This window comes from Babylonia areolata, chromosome 23 (assembly GCF_041734735.1).
Source record: "Babylonia areolata isolate BAREFJ2019XMU chromosome 23, ASM4173473v1, whole genome shotgun sequence".
NCBI lineage: Eukaryota > Metazoa > Mollusca > Gastropoda > Neogastropoda > Buccinidae > Babylonia > Babylonia areolata.
In genome coordinates, this window is record NC_134898.1 from 13,260,251 (window position 1) to 13,282,518 (window position 22,268).

Consider the following 22,268-nt stretch of genomic DNA (forward strand, 5'->3'; position numbering starts at 1 on the left):
GTAAAATAAACGTAAATAAAATATATTTTAAAAATGGTGGAAATGATGGCAATTTAGCAAACATGAAACCACTGAACGAAACAAATGATAAAATAGGTTTGGCCTCGTACAGTAGCTTATATATACTGTAGATTTTTTGTGTGGATGCTACTGAAAAAAAAATCAGACCAACATACTAGATGAAAAAAAACCCCAGCCAACAACAATAACGAACAGCCATAGAAAGTTCACTGGGTTCCGTGTTTCTGCGTCAAGCCAAAAATACACGCCACAATAACCAATCCACGTTGCCAAAATGGAAATCGCACTCACACATTCAGGAAGTTACTGACCGTTCGTTGATACTGTCACTGCCCTGCGTGTAGCACGTGCCACTGGAGGCGCCGTTAGCCTCGGCGTTGCTGACACTCGTTTCTTCATCTTCTGGGGTTTCAGCCTGTTCCTTAGTGCAGCCTACCTGCGCCGCAAGCAATCTGTCTTCACTTCTGGCAACGACGGTTGTGCTCCGCCATCCCTGTGGGTGGTATTTCTGAATGAAATAGATATGCGGCTTTTAGTGATTTACTCTCCCTCTGCGTCTTTGTGTGTGTGTGTGTGTGTGTGTGTGTGTGTGTCTCCCTTGTTTGTGTGGGGACAAAGAAGACTTGGCAATACCTAACATCTTTATCTTAGAGTAATGATAATTTTGACACTTATGGCGGACTTACTTTGGTCAGCACGGCCATGAAGGCGTCCAACGTGATGTCCGGCAGATGTTCTAGAAAATCGGCAATGTCCATGTCGACGACCGCTGTGGTCAGCAACTCATCGTCAGATGTCAGTGTCTCTTGTTGCTCTTTGCCGCTCAGTGGACATGGCACGTTTTGGCTTTCCTCCAGCTGAATGTGCAAAAACATATTGTCGCATATTACAATTTTCCATGATTTCGTGCGGTCTTTCGGAAAACTGGACGATAAACTGTGGCCCCGTAAGCTGCATGCATTTAGTGCACGTAGAATAACTCATGGCAACAAAGAGGATGTCCCTGGTAACTTACACACTCTGGGTGTGTGTGTGTGTGTGTGTGTGTGTGTGTGTGTGTGTGTGTGTGTGTGTGAATTCGTGCGTGTACAGACATAAAGACAAAAACAAATGCAAGCAAAAAGATACACACACACACACACACACACATATCCCCCCAAACCCCCCTACACACAAGCACACATATCCACACAAATATACACAAATACACACACGTGCATTCATACACCACACACTTTTTCAACTCCTTGTTAAATAGTCCAGTTGGTTCGCTGTTTTTGTTGTTAGTTTTTCACTAGAAATATGTTATATTGTTATGTTTTGTTTTGGTTGTTGTTGTTTTTTAAACAAAACTTAAATCAATAATCAAGCACACACACACTTTCACTTACTCGTATGCGTACACAGTAATTCCCCCCCACCCCCACCCCCCCTCCTCCCACTCGATTTTTTTCCTTCCCTCGTCTAATATCACAGTTAAAAGACGTTAAACTAAAGAACGAACACCACACACGCACAATACATACTCGCAAGCACACAAATGTAAGCTCACATATATCACACATAAACACACGGGCACACATACTAACACACGCACACATATACCTTAACCCATGTCATGAGCAAAGGCAATGCATGCATGCGCGCAAGCATATAATGCACGCACATATCAGACACATAAACACACTCACATACACATTCACACACACTCTGCACATCCACCCTCCCTTATCACTTCCTCCTACATTTTAGCTCCTACACACACACACACACACACACACACACACACACACACACACACGCACGCACGCACGCACGCACGCACGCAGTCACCACATAACACGATCAAAAAATGGCCAACAACAAAAAAGATCAAATCACCAACACACATATACCGAGGAAAAATCATACACACAAATATACACAAACACCTCACTTGCGAGCGCAAGCACACACACGGAATGGATGCATGTACACACACACTCAAACACATACACTTCCACACCCTCCAGACAGACAAGCAGTCAGACACAGACACACACAGACACCGTGGTCAGTCATACGCACATACACAAATACCTCAGTTTCCTCATGTGCACAGAAATGCATGCTTACGCGAGCGCACAAATACACACGCAGCGGAAGTATATACACACACACTCAAACACACACACTTCCATCCCTCCATACAGACAAGCATTCTGACACAGACACACCCCGAGGTAAATCATACACACATACACAAACACCTTACCTCATGTGCACAGACATGCATGCCTGCGCGAGCGTACAAACACACTCGCAATAGATAAAAATGCACACACACTCAAACACACACTTCCATTCTCTCCTCTTCGATACCCTCCACAAAGACAAATATACAGATACACACACACACACACGCGCGCGCGCGCGCACGCACACACACACACACACACAAACACACACACAACCAATAGCCGACACAAAGCACGCACCATGTCTTTGATCTCGGTGTGTATGGAGAACGACTCCATGGGGACGCTGCTCAACTCGGTCACTGCGAAGGGCAGGGACCTGATGTGATCGTCGTCGTCGTCGTCGTCGCTATTTTCATCGTCGCTCTCGTTCCCGTCCAACGAGGACAGTGTCCTCTTAACCAGGGACTGCTGTGGCTGAAGGCTGTGTCTGTGAAACACACACACACACACACACACACCAAAAAGACAGTGCGATTGATCATGTGAAGTGTACACCCCACCACCCCGCGAAACAGTGAGAGAGAGTGAGAGAGATGAACAAAAAACACAACATCAAACCAAATGAAAATAAGTAACCCCACACATATCAATACACACTGTTAGATAAACGTTGCAGTGAAGTACAGTATCTTGAGAAGTGAAAAGCTCCATAAAGCTTAACGCCTGGTGCAAAAACAGCGACAATTTCCATACATTATCATGTCATGAGGATGACAGTAATAAACTCAATTCAAAAAGACAACTGAACTTGCGTGGAATATGTTTCTCTCATCCTCCAAACAGTTGGTCAACGGAAAACAAAATCCACTTCATCTTCTCGGTCTTCTTTACATAAAGGACAATTGAAATAATTTTGATCAAGCTCTTGCTGTCACATGCTGAGATACAGAGACAGCGATAATCATCGTAAAACACATAAATACATATTCGCGATTTCCATGCCATTATAGCATATACACGCAAACAAGCATGCACGGATGAGCACATACACATAGAAAAGCCGCGCGAGCAAACAGTCCCACAAAAACACGCACACCTATATACATGCACACACGCGCGCGTAAATACATACACGCACATACTAGCAAAAGCATACACGAACGCACGCATATACAAGTTCCCTATAAAATGACGAAGACTATACATGTAGACGATCTCTCTCTCTCTCTCTGATACACACATACATTCACTCACACCGCGCACACACATACACACACACACACACAAACACCGACCAAACCACCCACGATCTCAGTATCGCAAGAAACAAACGAGTGTGCTGTGGTTTCACAACAGCTCGGAGAAGATGTTGAAATCAAATAAACACAGCATTGATTATCGTAGAACACACAAACACGCACACACACGGACGTCATGGCGTCAGAATGCGATCGCGCGCGCACAAGTACACTCACCGGCAGTGCGCACACTCACACACAAGTACACGCAGTCAGGCAAGACGCAGGAAACACACGCATTAACGAGCACGCACAGATACAAGTGACCGCGCGGTAACGTGGATGTACTACAAGTATGCACCCTTTTCCTCCCCCCACCCCACCCCCAGCCCCCACATCAACACAGACACAGACACACACACACACTCGCGCACGTACAAAATAGGGCTGTGCACACACAAAACCAAACATACACATACACACACTCACACATACACACACAAGTACACATAGGCATACGCACGTGCATGCACACGCACACTAATGCTCTTCGCGAACTTCAACACGTTCTATTCCTCATGGCAATATGCCACTTACCAGTACCTTTTAATTTTATCCCCAGAATGAACCCACCATTTGAAATCACAATCCAGACTCCACACCGTAGATCAGCGACAAACACTACCTCACAAGCATGCCACCAAAAAAACCACCTTCGCTCATCTGGACTTTCATGTGTGATTGTGTGGGATGCCAGAAGCTGTCTGTCAACCTCACAGTCACAACCTAACTAATTTCCTTTCCAGTCAGACAAACTAAACATGAAAAAAGCTTGATATATTTTTGCAAATCTACATGATAAAACAAAAACCAAACAATCACAAAATGGTCGACGAGGTGTTTCCTATTTCAAGTATTCATGGAAAAAAAAAAAACACAGAAGAGAGAACGAAGAGAAGTACCGCGTCATAAACTAAAGTGCTGCCGTGACAAGAAACACACACACACACACACACGCACGCACGCGCACACACACACACACACACGCGCGCGCGCGCGCGCGAATACAGGCGGGCGGACACTCCTCGTCCAAGCGAGCGGCGGTGCTTCATTTGGCCAATGGAAGTGTGTTAGTAAGTGGTGTGAAGGTGTGCGAGGCAATCTCTTTCTTGACAAACACTTACAAGGCACGAGTGATGCTGACACTTATCAATTTGATGCTGGAAGGATTTAGTAGGATGGAGGGAGGATGAGGTAGCATGTGTATGTGTGTGTGTACGTGTGTGCATGCGTGTGTGTGCTTGTGTGTTCGTTCTTTAGTTTAGCGTCTTTTCACTATCAGTGATATTAGATGATTAAAAACAAACAAAAAAACAGGGGATGGGGGGCGGGTGGGGAGGGAGGGTAGAGGAAAACAGAAATGGTATAAATCTACCAGAAAATGCATACCTAACATGCAATAGCATTTAACAGTAACAATTCAATAATGATAATAATAATCAGAAACCATTAACACATTTCTGAAGTACATTAAATGAATGTAGAAATAGGGCTATGAACTAATGCCTGTGAAAGTTCGACCATAGGAGCCTCGTCAGAAATAGCTTCTGAAAAATCATCTGCAGAGTAGTTTTTCTCTTTGAAATACTTGGGCAAGAAGGTACGTAACTGCTGACAGTGAAACAAACAATGATGCAAGCTGAACTGCTTACCACAGATGCATGTAACATTTTTTACTATACTTTGTCTTCAACGCATCAAGTTTTATACGCAAGAAAGTAGATGTTATTAATCTTGTATAACAAGCTGATGGATTCGGTATCTTTTCTTTAATAATGTTCTCGGGGAATAATTTCCCTTTATATTTTAAAAACTTTTCCTGCCATTGGTTATGAAATCGACCCCATGTTAATTTTTCTAACAAAGTGTATGCCTCTTTTACGGAAAGACGGACATGTATTTTTGTCGATTTTTCTGAATCTTGTGCTCCTCTTTTAGCTGCTTTATTGGCAGTTTCATTGCCAAGAATGCCCACATGAGAAGGCACCCAACAAAAACTGACCTCGGTCCCTTTAATCTTCAAAAATGTACCAAATGATTTGCCTCAATAACTAAGCCAGGTCTTGTTTCAAAGAATGCTATTTTCGAGAAAACGATTTGATGGATCACTAAGTAGTTCAGAGCTTGTATAATAGCAATTAGCAGCCGTGAATATGGAAAGATGTTTTCCAATAAAGTAAGATTTTTCAACTTTAAAGGCAGGAATATAGAAAGCCGCACCAGCATTTTTGTCATCAAGAACAGAACCATCTGTAAATATATGGAGATTATTCTGATATTTTTCTGCTATATAAATTCTGGAAGTACTTGTGATGTTCATGTTTTCTTCCTTTTTTTGTTTCAGAATAAGTGATATCAAAATCTGCTTTCAACATTTCCCAAAAAGGAACAGGAGTATCATGTGGTTTTGCAGCTAACTCTTTCATGTTAACATCAGATTCTTTCAACAAATTTGAAACGTAAGTTGCAACTGTTTCTTATGATGAAATGGCTTTAGCTCTTTTAGGAAAATCAATGTCAGATCTTACTGTCAGTTCATCAGCAATGAATTTTTTTGTCATTGAAGTGTATTTCACATGTTCATTTAAGGGAAGGATTCCTGCTGTTTTGTATGTTTTCTGGTTGGATGCATGAGGTGACACTCCGAGGGCAATTTTGATAGCCTTACAATCTACACTTTGAATCTTTTGTACCAGATATTTAGGTGCAATGAAATATATTTCTTTTGCATGGGCTATCTTAGATCTTACAAGGGCCATGGAAAGATGAATCAGTGTTTTTGTATCCATTCCCCAGGGTAAGCGGCTTATAATTTTCATAAAATTGATACTTTTCTTTGCCTTTGTTAAGATGTAATCAAAGTGAATGTGCCATGTCAGCTTTGAAGTAAGATAAACACCTAAAAACTTCACCACCTATTTATAATCAATGACGTCACCAAGTAATTTAAAAATGTGTATGCTAAATGGGTTACCACCTGAATTAAACAACATCATACATGTTTTTTCAGTCAACAAAGCTAGACCATTTTCAAACATATAGTTACAAAGGTTATCAAGATCAGGTTGATACAAACGACGTATGTAATTCTGTGCTTTTTGTGGGGTTGACTTTTTTAGATTGACACCCATCCACATACATATATCATCAGCATACTGTACTAAAACTACACGATTTGACAATGCCTTTGGGAGTTTCTGAATAACAATATTAAAGAGAACAGGGGCTATAACTGAGCTCTGTAGAATTCCCATGTCAAGTTTATGTGGCAAAGAATAATGTGTTTCCACCCTTGCTTGAATAATTCTATTAGATAAAAAGCTTTTAAGTTTTATATACCCATAAAGATTACCAGATATTCCAATTGATTTGAGTTTGTATAACAGACGTTTGTGCCAAACCTGATCGTAGGCTTTTTTTTTACGTCAAAAAACGTTGCTAGGACACTTTTTCTGCACGCAAACTGACGTTTTATTTGAGTTGTAGTCTTTACTAGGTGTTCGACCGTTGATCTTCCTTTTCCAAAGCCAGCCTGGTTCACTGGAATGATATTGTATTTTTCACAGTAAGTTATTATTCTCAACAGGACTATTTTTTTCATTAATTTACTGACATGTGAGGTCAAAGCAATGGGCCTATAGCTTTTTTTATACGTTCAGGTTTTCCTGCTTTTAAAACTGGTACAACTATTGATGTTTTCCATATCTTGTTACAATTCCAGATATCCAACATTTCTGATATATTTTGTGTAGGAAAACGATACATTTTTTTGGAATGTGTTTTAGCATCTCATTAGATAGTGCATCGATGCCAAATGCACTTTTTTATTGCTAAGGGAAGCTGTAGCTGTTTGTAACTCCTCATATGTAATAGGAGAATTAAACGACAAGTCATTTTGTGGAATGGGATCACTGTATAAAGCACTAATTTCTTCTCTGTCTCTATGTGTTTTACACGCAGGTGATCAGCCTTCGTATTTACTATTTTTCGCAAACATTTCAACAAAAACTTCTGCCTTTTCCTGATTTGATAGAAAATTGTTTTGTGAGTCATTTGATATTGGGCAACTTGGTAACTTTATTCATTTTTCATTTCTGTCCAAACTTTATTAAAGTCTTTATGATTTGAAATTTCTTGTGAACAAAATGATGACCAATGATCTTTTTTTTAGCTTGGGCTACTGTCATATTACCGAGTGTTTGCTTTCTTCATTTCTTTGTGGTTCTGGGGCTCACTGTCCACGAGGTAGTTTTTAAATGTTTCTTTGTTTTTATTTTAAGTGAGCCTAAAGAAAATTTTCTGTTTTTGGTCACCTGACTTCACAGCCTTTACTTTTGGGATCGACATATCAGCTGCTGATAACACAGCTTCTTTAAATTTTTAATATATTACATTTACACTCTCATTCTCAAGTTTTTATTTTAAGTGAGCCTAAAGAAAATTTTCTGTTTTTGGTTGAAGCAGATAATAAAGTATTTTGAATTGAATTGAACTGAATTTTCAAAATCGTGAGAGGAAAGAATGTTTTGAAAGAAATCCCAATTTGCATTTTTATAGTTATATTTTGGAATTATGTCCACGTTATTATCAGGCTGGTTATCATCATCAGCTATTGTAATGATGATAGGCACATGGTCGCTTCCCAATGTGTCTTTATGTGTTTCCAAGGTACATGATGGGACTAGCTGTGGGGATATTAGTGTCAGGTCAATTGCTGTTGGTCTGTGTTTAGAGACGTCAGGAATTCTAGTAACACTACCATCATTCATAAGGTAAAAGTGCCTGTGTGTGTATGTGTATGTGTGCGTGTTTGTCTATGTGCCTGTGTGTTTGATCGTCTGAATGGGCGTGCACGCACACGTCAGCGAGAAATCATGGTTAGTGTGTGTGTGTGTACGTCGGTCTGTGTGTGCGTGTGCATTATGTACATAAATGCGTGCGGTGGTGGATGGGCGGTGGTGGCTTTCGGGTTTACGGGAAGAGTGTGTGTGTGTGTGTGTGTGTGTGTGTGTGTGTGTGTGTGTGTGTGTGTGTGTGTCTGACTGGATGTGTGTCTGTATGTATGTGTGTATGCATGTGTATATGTATGTGTGCGCGTGAGAGTGTGTGTGTGTGTGTGTGTGTGTTTGCAAGCATGAACGTGCTTCTGCAGATTACTCGCTTCTGTGAAAATGTGCGTGTGTGCGTGCGTGCGTGCGCGCATGTGTGTGTGTGTGCCTGCGTATGTATGCAGTTAACTGCTTTGAGTGTGTGTGCCTCTGCAGAATACTGACAGTCCTGAATATTCATACTGTGGAGTGTTCTCTCTCTCTCTCTCACGCACAGGCAAGACAGACACAGACACACATATACACACAAATTCACACACACACACACACACACGTCGTTGTATGTGCGCTCATCCCGTCAGTCACTTTCACTGGTTGCTTAAACAATGGAAGATTAACGCTATCAGTCTGTTGCTTGGTGAAGTGGTGTGTGTGTGTGTGTCTGTGTATGTGTGCAGTTAACTGCTTTGAGTGTGTGCCTCTGCAGAGTCCTGTAAATACTGACGGTCCTGAATGTGCATACTGTGGAGTGCTCTCTCTCTCTCTCTTTTCTCTCTCACACACACACACACACACACACACACAAGACACAGACAGAGACACACACACACAAACATAGAAACACACACACACACACACATCGTTGTATGTGCACTCATGCACTCATCCCGTCAGTCACTTTCACTGGTTGCTCAAATGATGGAAGATTAGCGCTATCAGTCTGTCGGTCGGTGAAGTGGTAACAGAAAAGAGGGAGTGGTGGCGGGGGTGGTTTGAGTGGAGGGACGGGGAATGGTGGGGGGGGGGGCATTGAGAGAGGGAGAAAGAGAGAGGAGAGCAGGAGACAGACAGAGAGGGTGTGAGTGTGTGTATGTGGGAGTGTGTACTCTGTGTATGGTAGGTCTGTGGTTGATTTGGTCATGATGAAGGGCGGCTTGTGTGTGTGTGTGTGTGTCTGAGGGAGAGGCGGACAGAGAGAGAGAGAGAGAGAGAGAGAGAGAGAGAGAGAGAGACTGACAGGAAAGAGAAAGAAAATACAGACTGACAAAGGAGTTAAAGGGAGACAATGGTGATGGGAACAGACAAGTATACTCACACACACACACATATACACACATTCACACACACAGTATCACATTCACAAACACATATACACACAGTGTGTGCAGTGTGCATATGCATTTACGTGTGTGTGTGTGCATGTGCATGTGTGTGTGTCTTTATGTATGTGTATGTTTGTTATTGTCTGCACATGTTTATATGGATGGAACAAACTCAATTGTATACTGATTGTATGTACGTGTATATGCATGTGTATATGTATGTGTGTGCATGCGTGCGTGAGTGAGTGTACGTGCGTGTGAGTGTGTGTGTGTGTGTGTTTGCAAGCATGAATGTGCGTCTGCATGTTTACTCGCTTATGTGAAAATGTGTGTGTGCATGCATGCGTGCACGGGTGCATGCGTGTGCGCACGTCTGCCTGTGTATGTGTGCAGTTAACTGCCTTGAGTGTGTGCGACTCTGCGGTGTCCTGTAAATATTGACGGTCCTGAATATTCATACTGTGGAGTGCTCTCTCTCTCTCTCTCTCACACGCACACACACACAAACAAGACAGACAGAGATGCAGACACACACATACACACAAATACACACACAGGCACACACACATACAGACACACACACACACACGTCGTTGTATGTGCACTCATCCCGTCAGCCACTTTCACTGGTTGCTCAAACGATGGAAGATTAGCGCTATCAGTCTGTCGGTCGGTGAAGTGGTAACGGAAAGAGGTGAAAAGAGAGAGTGGTGGTGGGGGCGGAGGGGGGACATTCAGAGAGGGAGAAAGAGAAAGGGGGTTAGAGGGCGACAGAGGGAGACAGAGAGAGACAGAGAGGGTGTAAGTGTGTGTATGTGCGTGCGTGTTTATGTATGTGTATGTGAGTTACTGTCTGCACATAAGTGTTTATATGGATGGAACAAACTCACCTGGCCAACTGCTGCTGTGTCTGGGCAAGATGCAGCTGAAGTTCCTCGTTATTCTTTTTCAGCTCCTGCATTTCAAAATATGCATGACTTGTCGTTTGCTGCTTCTACCTCTCCTCTGGGTTCTTTGTGGATCCCTCTTTTGAATTCAACCCACTAACAAAGACACTAAGACATCGTGAATTTCTTTTGCCAAAATCACAAATATTGACGTGACTGATGAATTTGTCTCAGTGACAAGCATGCGCTCTTGTCAATATCATCACACAAAATATGATGTGCAAACTTAAGCTTAAACTAGGCATCCGCATGCGCGTAACCCTATTCTGACTGCTGAGCCTATGTGTGCACTGTAAATGAATATCCGCGCGTTTGTGTGTTCGTATGTACATGCGACCCCGCACACGCGCGCGCGCGTGTGTGTGTAAGATATAGAGACGCACAGAAATAGAGAGGGGTGAATGATTTAGATAAAAAAAATCAACTTGTCGAGATCTTTCACACCCTCAGAATCAAACATCAGCACCGTATTTGGTCCAGAACGTTAAAAGTTCCTGTCGGCTTAATCATTCGTCATCAATGAAAGATCCGTGAGGAAGGGGGATTGGCGAGCAGTAAGAGACGATGGGGGTACGTGGTGACACAGTAAAACCTGACGACCAGTAATCAATCAAGATGCCCACACTCTCCTCGCCTCATACTGACAGCCCGACTTAAATCCTCCTAAGGGCGAAGCGACCTTGCAAAGAGGTCACCGCGGGAAGATACACGTTCTCATGAATCTTCCTCTAGTGTAGACCTATTTCGCGTTTTCATTAAGTCTATTGTAAGTTGTGGTGGAAAATCTCTTTGGACTGTTGATCTGTTGTAAATTGCCTCTCTCTTGTCTGTCTGTACAACTGTCTCTCTGCCTGGCTTCTCCACCTTATCCGTCTTCTCATTTATCTATCTGTTTATCATGATGTCTGTCCCCATTTCTCTCTTTGTCTCTCTTCGAATGAGCCTCCTCAACTTTCATTTCATCGTCTATACTAAAGAAATCACACACATTAAGATGCTACAAAAATGCAGACAATGTAACGCATGTTAATGAGAACTGAATTACGGATCTATGCGCGTGCACACAGTGCAAGCACACATACATAACACAAACAAGTCTCCAACCCATACACATCACAACACAAACATAAGTCTACGCAATCCTTAATCACTCAATTCGTTCAGGATTTTGATCGTCTGACTTGTTTTGAGTAAGCCAGAAAGTCGAAATCACTTGAAATAAAACAACGGTTTAGATAATTAGTTTGTATATAATCAAACAAGCACACAACTGAAGCTGACATAATCAAACTTAACTGAAGTTGACAACTTAATTCAAATGGCTAAGACATGGTAGTTACCATATCACGAATGACAACACATCCATGAAAACTATTTTTCGTTCTTCGATATCGCAACAAAAATAATCAACTGCCAAACTTTACTAGCCTTATTTATTTTGGACAGTTCTCCCAGACTGGATTTCACATCCGCCAGAATTTGCTCCCTCTGCAACACAAGAGAATATTGACCACACAATAATCCAAAAGGCGACACGCTGTAGAATAAATGTTGATGAAGAAAGCTGATGAGAAGCGCCAGGAAGCATGTATGAAGTTGCTTGCCGTAGTCTTATATAATGGGTAAATATTACGGTGCATGGTCGTTACTTTACGTCAAAGGAAACAAGACTGCTGACATGAACGACCACGACGAAGCACTGCAATTCTTAATCAAAACTGATTTCTGCATCCAAACGAAACAATTACAATAACAAGCATATCTAATCGTCCACGAACTATCACACATGCACCGCTGTAAATGAGCTCTGGTTGTTATCAAAACCAGTTTGTTCACACACGAATCAATGAAATAAAATTGCCCCTCCCAGCCCCCAGTCCCCCCACCCCCTCCTCTCTGTCTCTCTCTCTCTGGTATACAAAATAGTGCGTCGACCTCCACATCCGAATTATTTCAAGCAATAACATTTTCGAACCAGATTTCAATTCTTATTTTATTAATTAAAACCGCTGATTTGTTAAACAGAGCCTCCGCTCTATGAGGAACAATACTCACTTCCGCCAATTCCATTTCCAAACTTTTCTGTGCTGAGTCTGCTTCTTGAAGTGCGATCTGTCCATGCACAACGAAAGAACAGTCATTGGTTATCAGTGCTACCTACACCTCCGCCATGGATAATGACGGAAATAATGTACTTGTGCTTATGTGAATGACCGTTTGTCTGGTTTATCGCTTTTCTGTTGATGGGAATTTCTTTATTGATCGAATTTCCTCTGATTACTCAACTGGTCAATTTTCGTTTACTAATTCAGTAACTGACAAAATTAAAAATCGAAGGCTTCGGACAGATAAATTATGAGTTAAGATTAACTGAAAGAGAAGATGGTTGGCATCAGTTCTGTTTTTCTGTTTTTTTCCTGTCAAAACTTAATGGATGGTGTTCAATAGTTAACAATCGTGGAAGAAAACGTGATAAAAACAATAGAAGACAAATAAATGTGCTGATTACCCAAGTCTTGAAGGATGCATTGGCGGTTTGATAAAAGAATAGCAAGACCGGTCAGCTCTGTTGTGTTAAAAAGCTGTCTGACAAAGGCGGAACGTAGTGCGCAAGATTTACCTGTGTTTTTTTCAGACTCACTCTTCAACCTTTTAACCTTTAACGTCCTGAATAGAGTCAAATAATTATGCTGAGCAACACTTAACAATTAACTGTCATTATCAAAATCTGAAAATAACTATGAAAAATATTTAAATCAATAAATAACCTTAAAAAACGAGAAGAAGAAGGAAAGCGGGCCCGCTCCACTGTATATCGTGTCTTGTAAATGTATATACTTATTGAAACAAATTGCACGCACAAAACGCTTTTGATTAACGCATGAAAAACACCAACAAAACTATACCATTAATGTCCACTCTCATCCACCTATTCTTCTCGTGTGGCCGTGCCACGTCTGTAACAAAATGACCAAAGTGGTCAGGGTCGCGGGCTGGTGAGAGTTTGTGGGTTTGAGGCCTAAATTAGGTGGTGTTTTTTTCGTTCCGTGGCCAGCTCCTACTCAAGAGTTTTGTGTACTATGAGCTCAAATGGGTAGGCTGGGACGACACAGTCGAGGGTCACTATGATCCACGTCACGGGTACGTCTTTGGAAGTGTTGCTCAAATTTCCTGACCAACACACTAGGTGTCTGTATCTCTCGGGCCTGGTTGATATATTGTGAAAGTACAGCCTTGTCAAGTAGTCCTAAACCTAAATGGAACCCCATAGTATCATCGTCATCATTTATCAAAATACAGAAGACAGTCCCAAAAATGACACAAACAAGCAAAAATAACATAAACATGCACTGTGTTCATCTTATTCCCTTTCCGCCATTGTAAAAGACACTTAATGTTGACAGCATCGCTTTGGACACATGAATGTGAAATGTGCATTATGCGTGATTTTCTGTGTCGAAAAAGTGCGTTGCAATATTGTAGGATGTGTGGTATTTATTGTTTTACCATCAACATCGTCGTTATTAATGTCGTTAGATTTACTGCAGCTGTTGTTTTTGCGTTTGTGTCGTGGTCATCATTGTAATCAACACCATTAGAACGTTAGTGGTCGCAGTGTTGAATTTCTTGTTCCTGCTGGTGTTGATATCATCATATGCCAATGTTTCCATTTGTTTGAGGCTTCTATCGGGCGCATGTGAAAATAAGCCTGTGTTAGCAACACACACACACACGCACACACACAGACACGCGCGTGCGCGCGGATATACACACGTACACATATGGATGCCACGTCCCCATCCACTGTTTATACCCACACACATGCACACACGCGCGAACATATGCACACACACACAAACATGTAAACACACACACTTACTCTCTCTCTCTCTCTCTCTCAACCGCCTCTCTCTCTCAACACAGGCGCTCGCACGCACAAACACACAGACAAACACATATCTCTGACAGTCCACTGACTGCGTGTTTCCGTTCTACCCCAGAAACTGTTCCACCTCATTTTCTCTCCACGCCTCTCTCCTCCCCACCCTCTCACCAATACCACGCGGTCAAACACACACACACACACACACACACACTGCCGCTGTAATGGACGTAAGTTCGAACATTCACACACACGCGCGTGCACACACATGCGCGCGTGCACATACACAGACACACATACACGCGCATACAGGCGCACGCATGCAAGCAAATTAACATACACACAGGCGTGCACACACACACACACATACACACACACAGAGACTCAAGCATACGCGCAACACGCACACACACACCATCTCGACCCTACTCCTTACTCCCTCCTCTGCACACACACACACACACACACACACACACACACACACACACTATTAAGCATATAAAAACAGAAACATAAAATAGCACAACGTTCGATTTATGTTCCCATGAAACTTACCTTTTGTTCAGAAACCGTTCTTCGCAGCTCTTTTATGGCGTTGTTGACAGCTTCTCCGTCAGATGTCAATTTATAACACTGTCAAATTACAAACTGAACTAAGCATTTGAGCAACAAAACAGAATCATGAGTGTGTAATTTGTGCGTGATAAACTCACTTAAAGATGTTAAAACACCGTTTAAAAAAAAACAAAAAACAAGGAAAATCGCACAGCCTCATATCCACGATTAAATCAATAATTCGTGTGTGAGTGTGTGTGTGTGTGTGTGAGAGAGAGAGAGAGAGAGAGAGAGAGAGAGAGAGAGAGACTGTGTGTATTCATGTGTGTGTGTGTGTGTGTGTGTGTGTGTGTGTGTGTATGCACGTGTGTATGTGTGTGTGTGTGTGTGTGTGTGTGCGTAAGTGTGTTTACATACTGTATGTGTATGCACGCGCGCATTTAAATTTTGCAACATGCGCGTAGAAACACACAGATAAGCACACACATACACACCACGAACTTGAAATCCTCCAACGTAACAGCACGTACACGCGTTAACCAATGCAGGACAATTTCGTTCTCATTCTGTTTACACAAGAGACCAACCCGAGCCCCCAACCCCCCACCCCACCCCCCCCTCAAACTCCCCCTTCTCCCCCCAAAAAAGGGCCGCAGGGAGAAAGACGGGAAGCCATAAAGAACAAGAAAAAAAGAACGATAGGTATAACGAAAACAAAGAAAGAACATACAAGACTGAACGAAAGAAAGAAAGAAGAAAGCACAAAAATACGAATCCCAAACTGGGTGATTACATAAACTCGTCTTGTTTGCATATGGGAGTAAAAAAAACGAAAGAAAAGAAAAGAAAGAAATCACGAAGAAGAAAGAAATAAAGAATGGACAAGAAGGAAAGTAAAAACTGAAAGAGAGAAAGTATACCGAACGAACGAACGAAAAAATGAGACAAAGACAGAAAGAGAGAAAGAAAGAAAGAAGGAAGGAACGACAGAAAGAAATAAAACAAAAAGAGAGAAACAGATCGTCTCGTACCCATCACATATCTCTCCACGTGCTGGAGTACCCAGTGACTGTTGTTGCGCTATATCGTGTATTTCTCAGCGCAGACATTTTCTCCCTACCTTCCAAGACTATCACTGTGGCAAGTTGATACTGAACAAAAGCTAAAACACCCGTTGAACTTAGTGTGTAAGGACTGGCTTCTGTTTGCTTGGTACTGAACTTGAAATTCACTTCCCAACTAAATCAGTGTCTTCTTGTGTAGTGGGGTAGGTGGGGTTGGGGGAGGTTGGGAGGGAGGGGGATGTCTGTGTCTGTGTGTCGGTACTGTGGGTGTCTGTGTCTGCGTATGCTTGCGCGCGCACGTGTGTTTTAAAAAATCACACGTATGTGTTTTAAAAATGAACGGTCAATGGGTCAATTCCTAATTTGTGCAGACAGCGTTTGTTCTCATTCATAAAAAGATGAATAAAATCACTCACTATTTTAATCATTTTATACAGTTTGATGGCATACCTCCGTTCAGTCAGTTAGATACACTCTGTAAATATACTCCTTATCAAACTACAGACGACAAGCAACGGAAGATTCGGTTCAATAACCACAACGCGACAAAGTTCACAGAATGTCTAAACGTCTGTTAAAGGCAAAAAGTGAAAAATCATTGTGAACAAACTTCATTCTGCCAAAGCACCGTGAGTTTTGGTGGAAAATGAAACAGAGATGGTAAAAGCTGAACCATACAAGTGTAATTCATAATCCAAGGGCCTTTTTGCAACGTGTCGTGGGCTGAGAAACAAAAAGCGGTAGATCTTGACGAACCTATGCACTCTATGACTTTTCAAAATGCACGAAAACCGAACAAATAACTGTTATATATCTACATGTACAAACTATCAAGTATGGAAAGCTGGACACTTTGCCGGAGGCATTGTAGATACTTCCAGTTTAATGAGTCAGTCGCCGACTTATGCCGAAGACTTCGCTGTGGGTCTGTTTTCACCGGCATTGCCTGCAGGAGGAACGTGGGGACTGACTGGCACAGAACGGGGCGTATACTTATGCATTTCGTTTAAGACATGTAAGGGTGTTGGTCTAATAATGAACATGTCTACTACTACATCCACATACAGATCAAGCTTTGAAAAGATTTTCAATTTGTTTGTTTGTCTTTTCTTAACACCATACATGAAATCTATCTTTCTGGTGTTTAACAAATTAATACTGAAGATAAGATAATAAAACGTGGATGATAATATATATATTTAAAAAAAGAGGAAGGACACGAGGAGAACAAAAATGTACGTATGTATGTATGCATGTATGTATGTATGTAAACCTTGCAGATAAACAAACAGAAGATTTCATCTTTCTGCCTAACTCACACGACAATTTAAAAAATATTCAACTGGAATTTTGAATAGAAATAACCGACAAATTCATGTATATCACCTCTAAACAGAAATGCTGCAGATCTTCGGTAAATATGGTTGATAATTTTCACCGCTAAAAAAAAGGATAAAAAACAAGACGTTCTGAAAATATCGTCGACAGAGGCACAGGAGCACATACCCATAGCACTCAGACAAAATCAGCGCACACCACAATTCACCATTTAATAGTAGAAAGTGACCACGCAGAAGCAGGACATGTCTATATACAGCTCCCGACGTTCCCATACATACACATAATTCTGATGACATGATCTGCCGACAGTGGGGACACACACACACACACACACACACCACACACACACATACACACAAACACAGAGAGAGAGAGAGGGGGGGGGAGCGGCAGGCAGGCTAACAGACAAGCAAACACATAGCAGAGGTAGGCATGCAGAGAAACAGAGAGAGAGAGGGGGGAGAGACAGAGAGAGAGAGAGCTATAGCATACGTGATCGACACATGGCTTGGTTATTGACACACAGGACGATGTAAATCATGCACTCCATATCTTAGCCTCAAGAGGCCATAGGGAAACAGCTTCATAACAGTACAACGACTTGGCTGTTCAGCCGCGTGCCTCGCACGGACCCCGATGTGTCAACGAGGTGGTAAGCGAAAGCGAATGCATGGAAAGTATATGAGAAACTGCTGTTGGCAACCGCTCCTCTCATGATTTTTTGTCGGCTGTGGTTGATTTGGTCAAACTGAAGGGGGTTCGCGCGCGCGCGCATGTGCATGTGTGCGTGTGTATGTGACAGTGAGAGAGAGAGAGAGGGAGAGAGAGAGAGAGAGAGAGAGAGTGTGTGTGTGTGTGTGTGTTGAAAGAATACTTGCGCTATTTTTAGTTTCAGCGATCAAAGATTAGAAGCTGTTATTTCTTTAAGTACTGAATTTTTGGCATCGACTTCAATAGAAAAGGAATGTTTTTCTAAGGACATAATGATCATCTATAAGCAAAAACTATGATTAACAATTGCACCAACTAAAACCATTCACACAGATGATCCGGAAGCGAATGAAAGAAAACTTTCACGATCCGGAATTCCGTTTAATCAGGAAGATTTGCACCCCTTGTAATTGGAATGTGTAGAAGGAAGTATTTTGTTCTATCTTTAGCCAAATTTGCCGTTGACAAAGCGTTTTCGAGAGAAGATGAATTAGTTAAAGTTTCCTAAAATCACACACACAAATACGTACATACACACATACGCACGTGTGTATACATACACTACATACATAGATACATACATACATAGAGGCAGGCAGACAGACAGACAACTGAAACAGGGTAATTACAGTCACAGGATCATTTTGTTTACGCACATGACCCAACCTAAACAAAAGAAACGACTGACCTCTCAGCTGTTTCTTTTTTGTTGTTGTTTTGTTTTGTTTTGTTTTTTCGCCACATCAAAAATGTCTACAACTGATCAGATCGAGGGATTACGCACCAAAAACAACCGATCGATCAACCTATGCGTGACTGCTACCTTCCGGTATGGATGCAAAGTGTTAACGTTAAAGAACACAAACCACAGCTTATGGTGCTCTTGGCAAAGTACTTCAATGCACAATTATCCTCTATTTTTAACAGGAAAAAAACAACAACTACAGACCACCACCATTCTGAAGATGCAGGTTCAAATGTAAAGTCTTTTGTGTTCGAAGGAAGCCATAAATTACACGCTTCCGTTTTTACTTGTACATTACAGGACATACAATGGCAGCAAGTTGTCTGTCTTCACTTCAAATAAAAGTGCAGGGTTATATAGATCTGAAAACATAAATAAACGATTACTGAATAACAACAGATTTCTAGACACAATAAAAAAAATCTTTTTTTTTCTTTCGCCTACAATATATCTTAAACTTCAGATTTTACTTGAACCAGGAAGCAACGCCCCTGATGGGGGAGACTGGAGGTGGGGGTCTCAGTCATAGCGAAGCACCCAGAAGCCGAAGGGTGTTCTCTACTTCAAACCAAAAAACAAACAAAACATTTTAAAAACTGCACTTGAGAATCGTCAATACCTCTGTGGTATTCTGACCCTTGAGAATCTTCAATACCTCTGCAGTATCCTGACCCATGGGAGAACAAAAAAATCGGTCTGGTTCTTCTTCAACCGAGGCGTTTTTTGTTTTTAACCTGTAAAAGTCAACTTTGAGGTGCAGACCTGTTTATTTTCGTTCTTTATACATACACAGGAAAAAGACCAAATATACTTTAATGATAACGTTATCTTTGTCAGTGGGTTCAGCTGGGTTATGGGAATATGAACATACCCCTAAAACGAAGTATGGCTGCTCAAATGACAAAATGAAAACGGCTATGCACATAAATTTGCGATTGTGCGTGCGATTGGATCTCGATTTTACTCGAAAGGGCCACATTCTCGCATTACATTAACGAAGTAAACGCACAAGTTGCCCACGTACGCTGAACGAATCTCTCAGACTCTCCAGATGCTTGCAGAATGGAAGAAATTGCAACTGTTCTGAACACTCATTGGATCTTTCTCAACACTACCGTGGGCGGCTCCTTTCAACGGTGTGTTCCACAATGCGGATGATTATTTCTTTCAGCAAAAGCTTATGTATATACCAAAGCCATCCTCAATCGACGAGACTGGCCCATGCTTTTGTGTAAACGTACCTCGTTTCGGTTCCCAGCTCGATCGGTACAAGTGTTTATTTTGTTTCACATTGTCTGCTCATTGTCGAACTGCAGGTCAACAACAGTAACGATTGTATTTATATGATCTTTGTCAGAGTTTGAAACTGCAACGGCGATTGTTTTCCAGGAGGATCAGACAAATATATAAAACCCTTTCAGCATGACAGATTTCACGAAAAACCAACGATGGGTCATTTCAAACTTGTGTGTGTTAATGACCGATGACCGACACGAAACCTAAACTCGGGCTACATAACTGAAAATGTAAAAGGCTGCAGGTTGGTTCTTTGTTTACAATTAAGATACAACTGCAAAGTTAAATAGTTGAATAAATATCCAAGTAAATAAACCGGTCAATAAATAACTACAACAATAAAAGCAACAATGCCAGATAATATAGTATGCATTCAACAAAAGAAAAACAAAAACAAAACAAAAAAACTCGGTTTGGGCACAATTTGTCATGACCTTTAGTTCAAACCAAACCAAACCAACCAAGCTAAAAGAAAAAAAAGTTGTGTTAATGACGGAAAATAGCCACAACTTGCCTGCCCGTGCTACTGCTGAGATACGTCACGCACACATCAAAGAACCGATCTAATCGGACCGATGCGTGACCACCTGCATCCAGTGTGGATGCAAAGTGTTACCGATTTATAACACACGGTAATACACAGAAATCTGATCATGGCACTCAGTAAATTACCACAATACACGATCACCACCTTTTTCTAAAAAAAAAACAACAAATGTTAGCATTCACAAAGAAATTTAGAAGAAAAAAAGCAAAACAAATAATGATAAATGAATAAATATGTAGACAGATAAATAAAGATAAAAGAAGAAGAAAGAAAGAAAGAAAAAACGCCCGCACAAATCCACTGATATCAATACTTCCGACCAAGGAATGGTTCAACCCGCGACTCTCTGCGTTCCACGGTGTTTGTGCTGGCGAGTTACGCCTCGCACATTTTTACACCATGTTCTGTGTCTCCATGGAAATACGTGGTGATAAAAGGCCTGATGTTTAGCTGATACCTAAACAGACGGAAAACTCAGGTCACACAATAGCCTCATCAGCAGCTCTGCAGACTTAGCAAACACCATCACCAACGACTCCGTTGTTGGCAGAATCTTCGGTCTCACTCTATCGCGTCATTTTGTTGACAGTCGATGGAGAAGCGTGGTCTTATCAGTGCTGAAAAAGAGCGCTGAACTTGCTTGAGATTGAGAAGTGCGCTCTGTGGCTCTGTGTTTGTTTGCATATCCGAGCAACATAACTTGTGAGCGTGCTCACGAGAGAGACAGAGACACCAGACAGACAGATTGACAGACAGAGCATACTCACGTATCTGTATGCACGAGCGTGGATGAATTTTCAATATCGCCTGCAAATGTGTGTGTGTGTGTGTGTCTGCGCAGCATGTATGAAGGATGCAGAGGAGAGGGGGCTGACTGACCTTCCACGCGATCAAAAAGTATGCTAATGGGCTAACTTACCTACCAAAGGATCCTGAAGTATGCTTATATGGGCTGACTGACCTTCCACAGGATCCTGAAGTATGCCTACAGGCTGACTGACCTAGCATTCCTGATGTAAACCCATGGGCTGACTGACCTACCATGCGATCTCAAAGTATGCTTTTGGGTTGATTGACCCGACACGTGATCCAAAGTACTCAAATGAGCTGACAGACCTTCCACGCGATCCTGAAGTATGTCGCTGGGTTGACTGACTTACCACAGGATCCTGAAGTATGCCTATGGACTGCCTGACCTACCACAGGATCCTGAAGTATGCCAATGAGCTCACTGACCTTCCATGCGATCCTGAAGTATGACTATGGGCTGACTGACCAACGCAATCCTGAGTTAAACCTATGGGCTGACTGACCAACGCAATCCTGAGTTAAACCTATGGGCTGACTGATCTTCAACGCGATCCTAAAGTATGCCAATGGGCTGACTTACATACCACAGGATCCTGAAGTATGCCTATGGCTGACTGACCTTCCACGCGTTCCTCAAGTATGCCTATGGGCTGACTGACCTGTCACAGGAACCTGAAGTATGCCTACGGGATGACTGACCTTCTGTTCAGCGTCGTGCA

General features: G+C 42.0%; 1 protein-coding gene across 1 annotated transcript in view; it reads right to left on the bottom strand.

Moving 5' to 3' along the window:
* The window catches only part of LOC143298288 (uncharacterized), a 62,814-nt gene that overhangs the window by 30,343 nt on the left and 10,203 nt on the right, over positions 1-22,268 (bottom strand). Inside the window, exons 3-10 of the mRNA XM_076611107.1 lie at positions 22,249-22,268; positions 15,036-15,113; positions 12,653-12,709; positions 12,026-12,085; positions 10,541-10,605; positions 2,499-2,688; positions 708-878; positions 333-529 (exon numbers count right to left, since the gene is read on the bottom strand). The exon at positions 22,249-22,268 is cut by the window's right edge and continues 149 nt beyond it. Coding sequence (XP_076467222.1) covers positions 333-529; positions 708-878; positions 2,499-2,688; positions 10,541-10,605; positions 12,026-12,085; positions 12,653-12,709; positions 15,036-15,113; positions 22,249-22,268 — 838 coding nt within the window. The remainder of the gene's footprint in view (positions 1-332; positions 530-707; positions 879-2,498; positions 2,689-10,540; positions 10,606-12,025; positions 12,086-12,652; positions 12,710-15,035; positions 15,114-22,248) is intronic.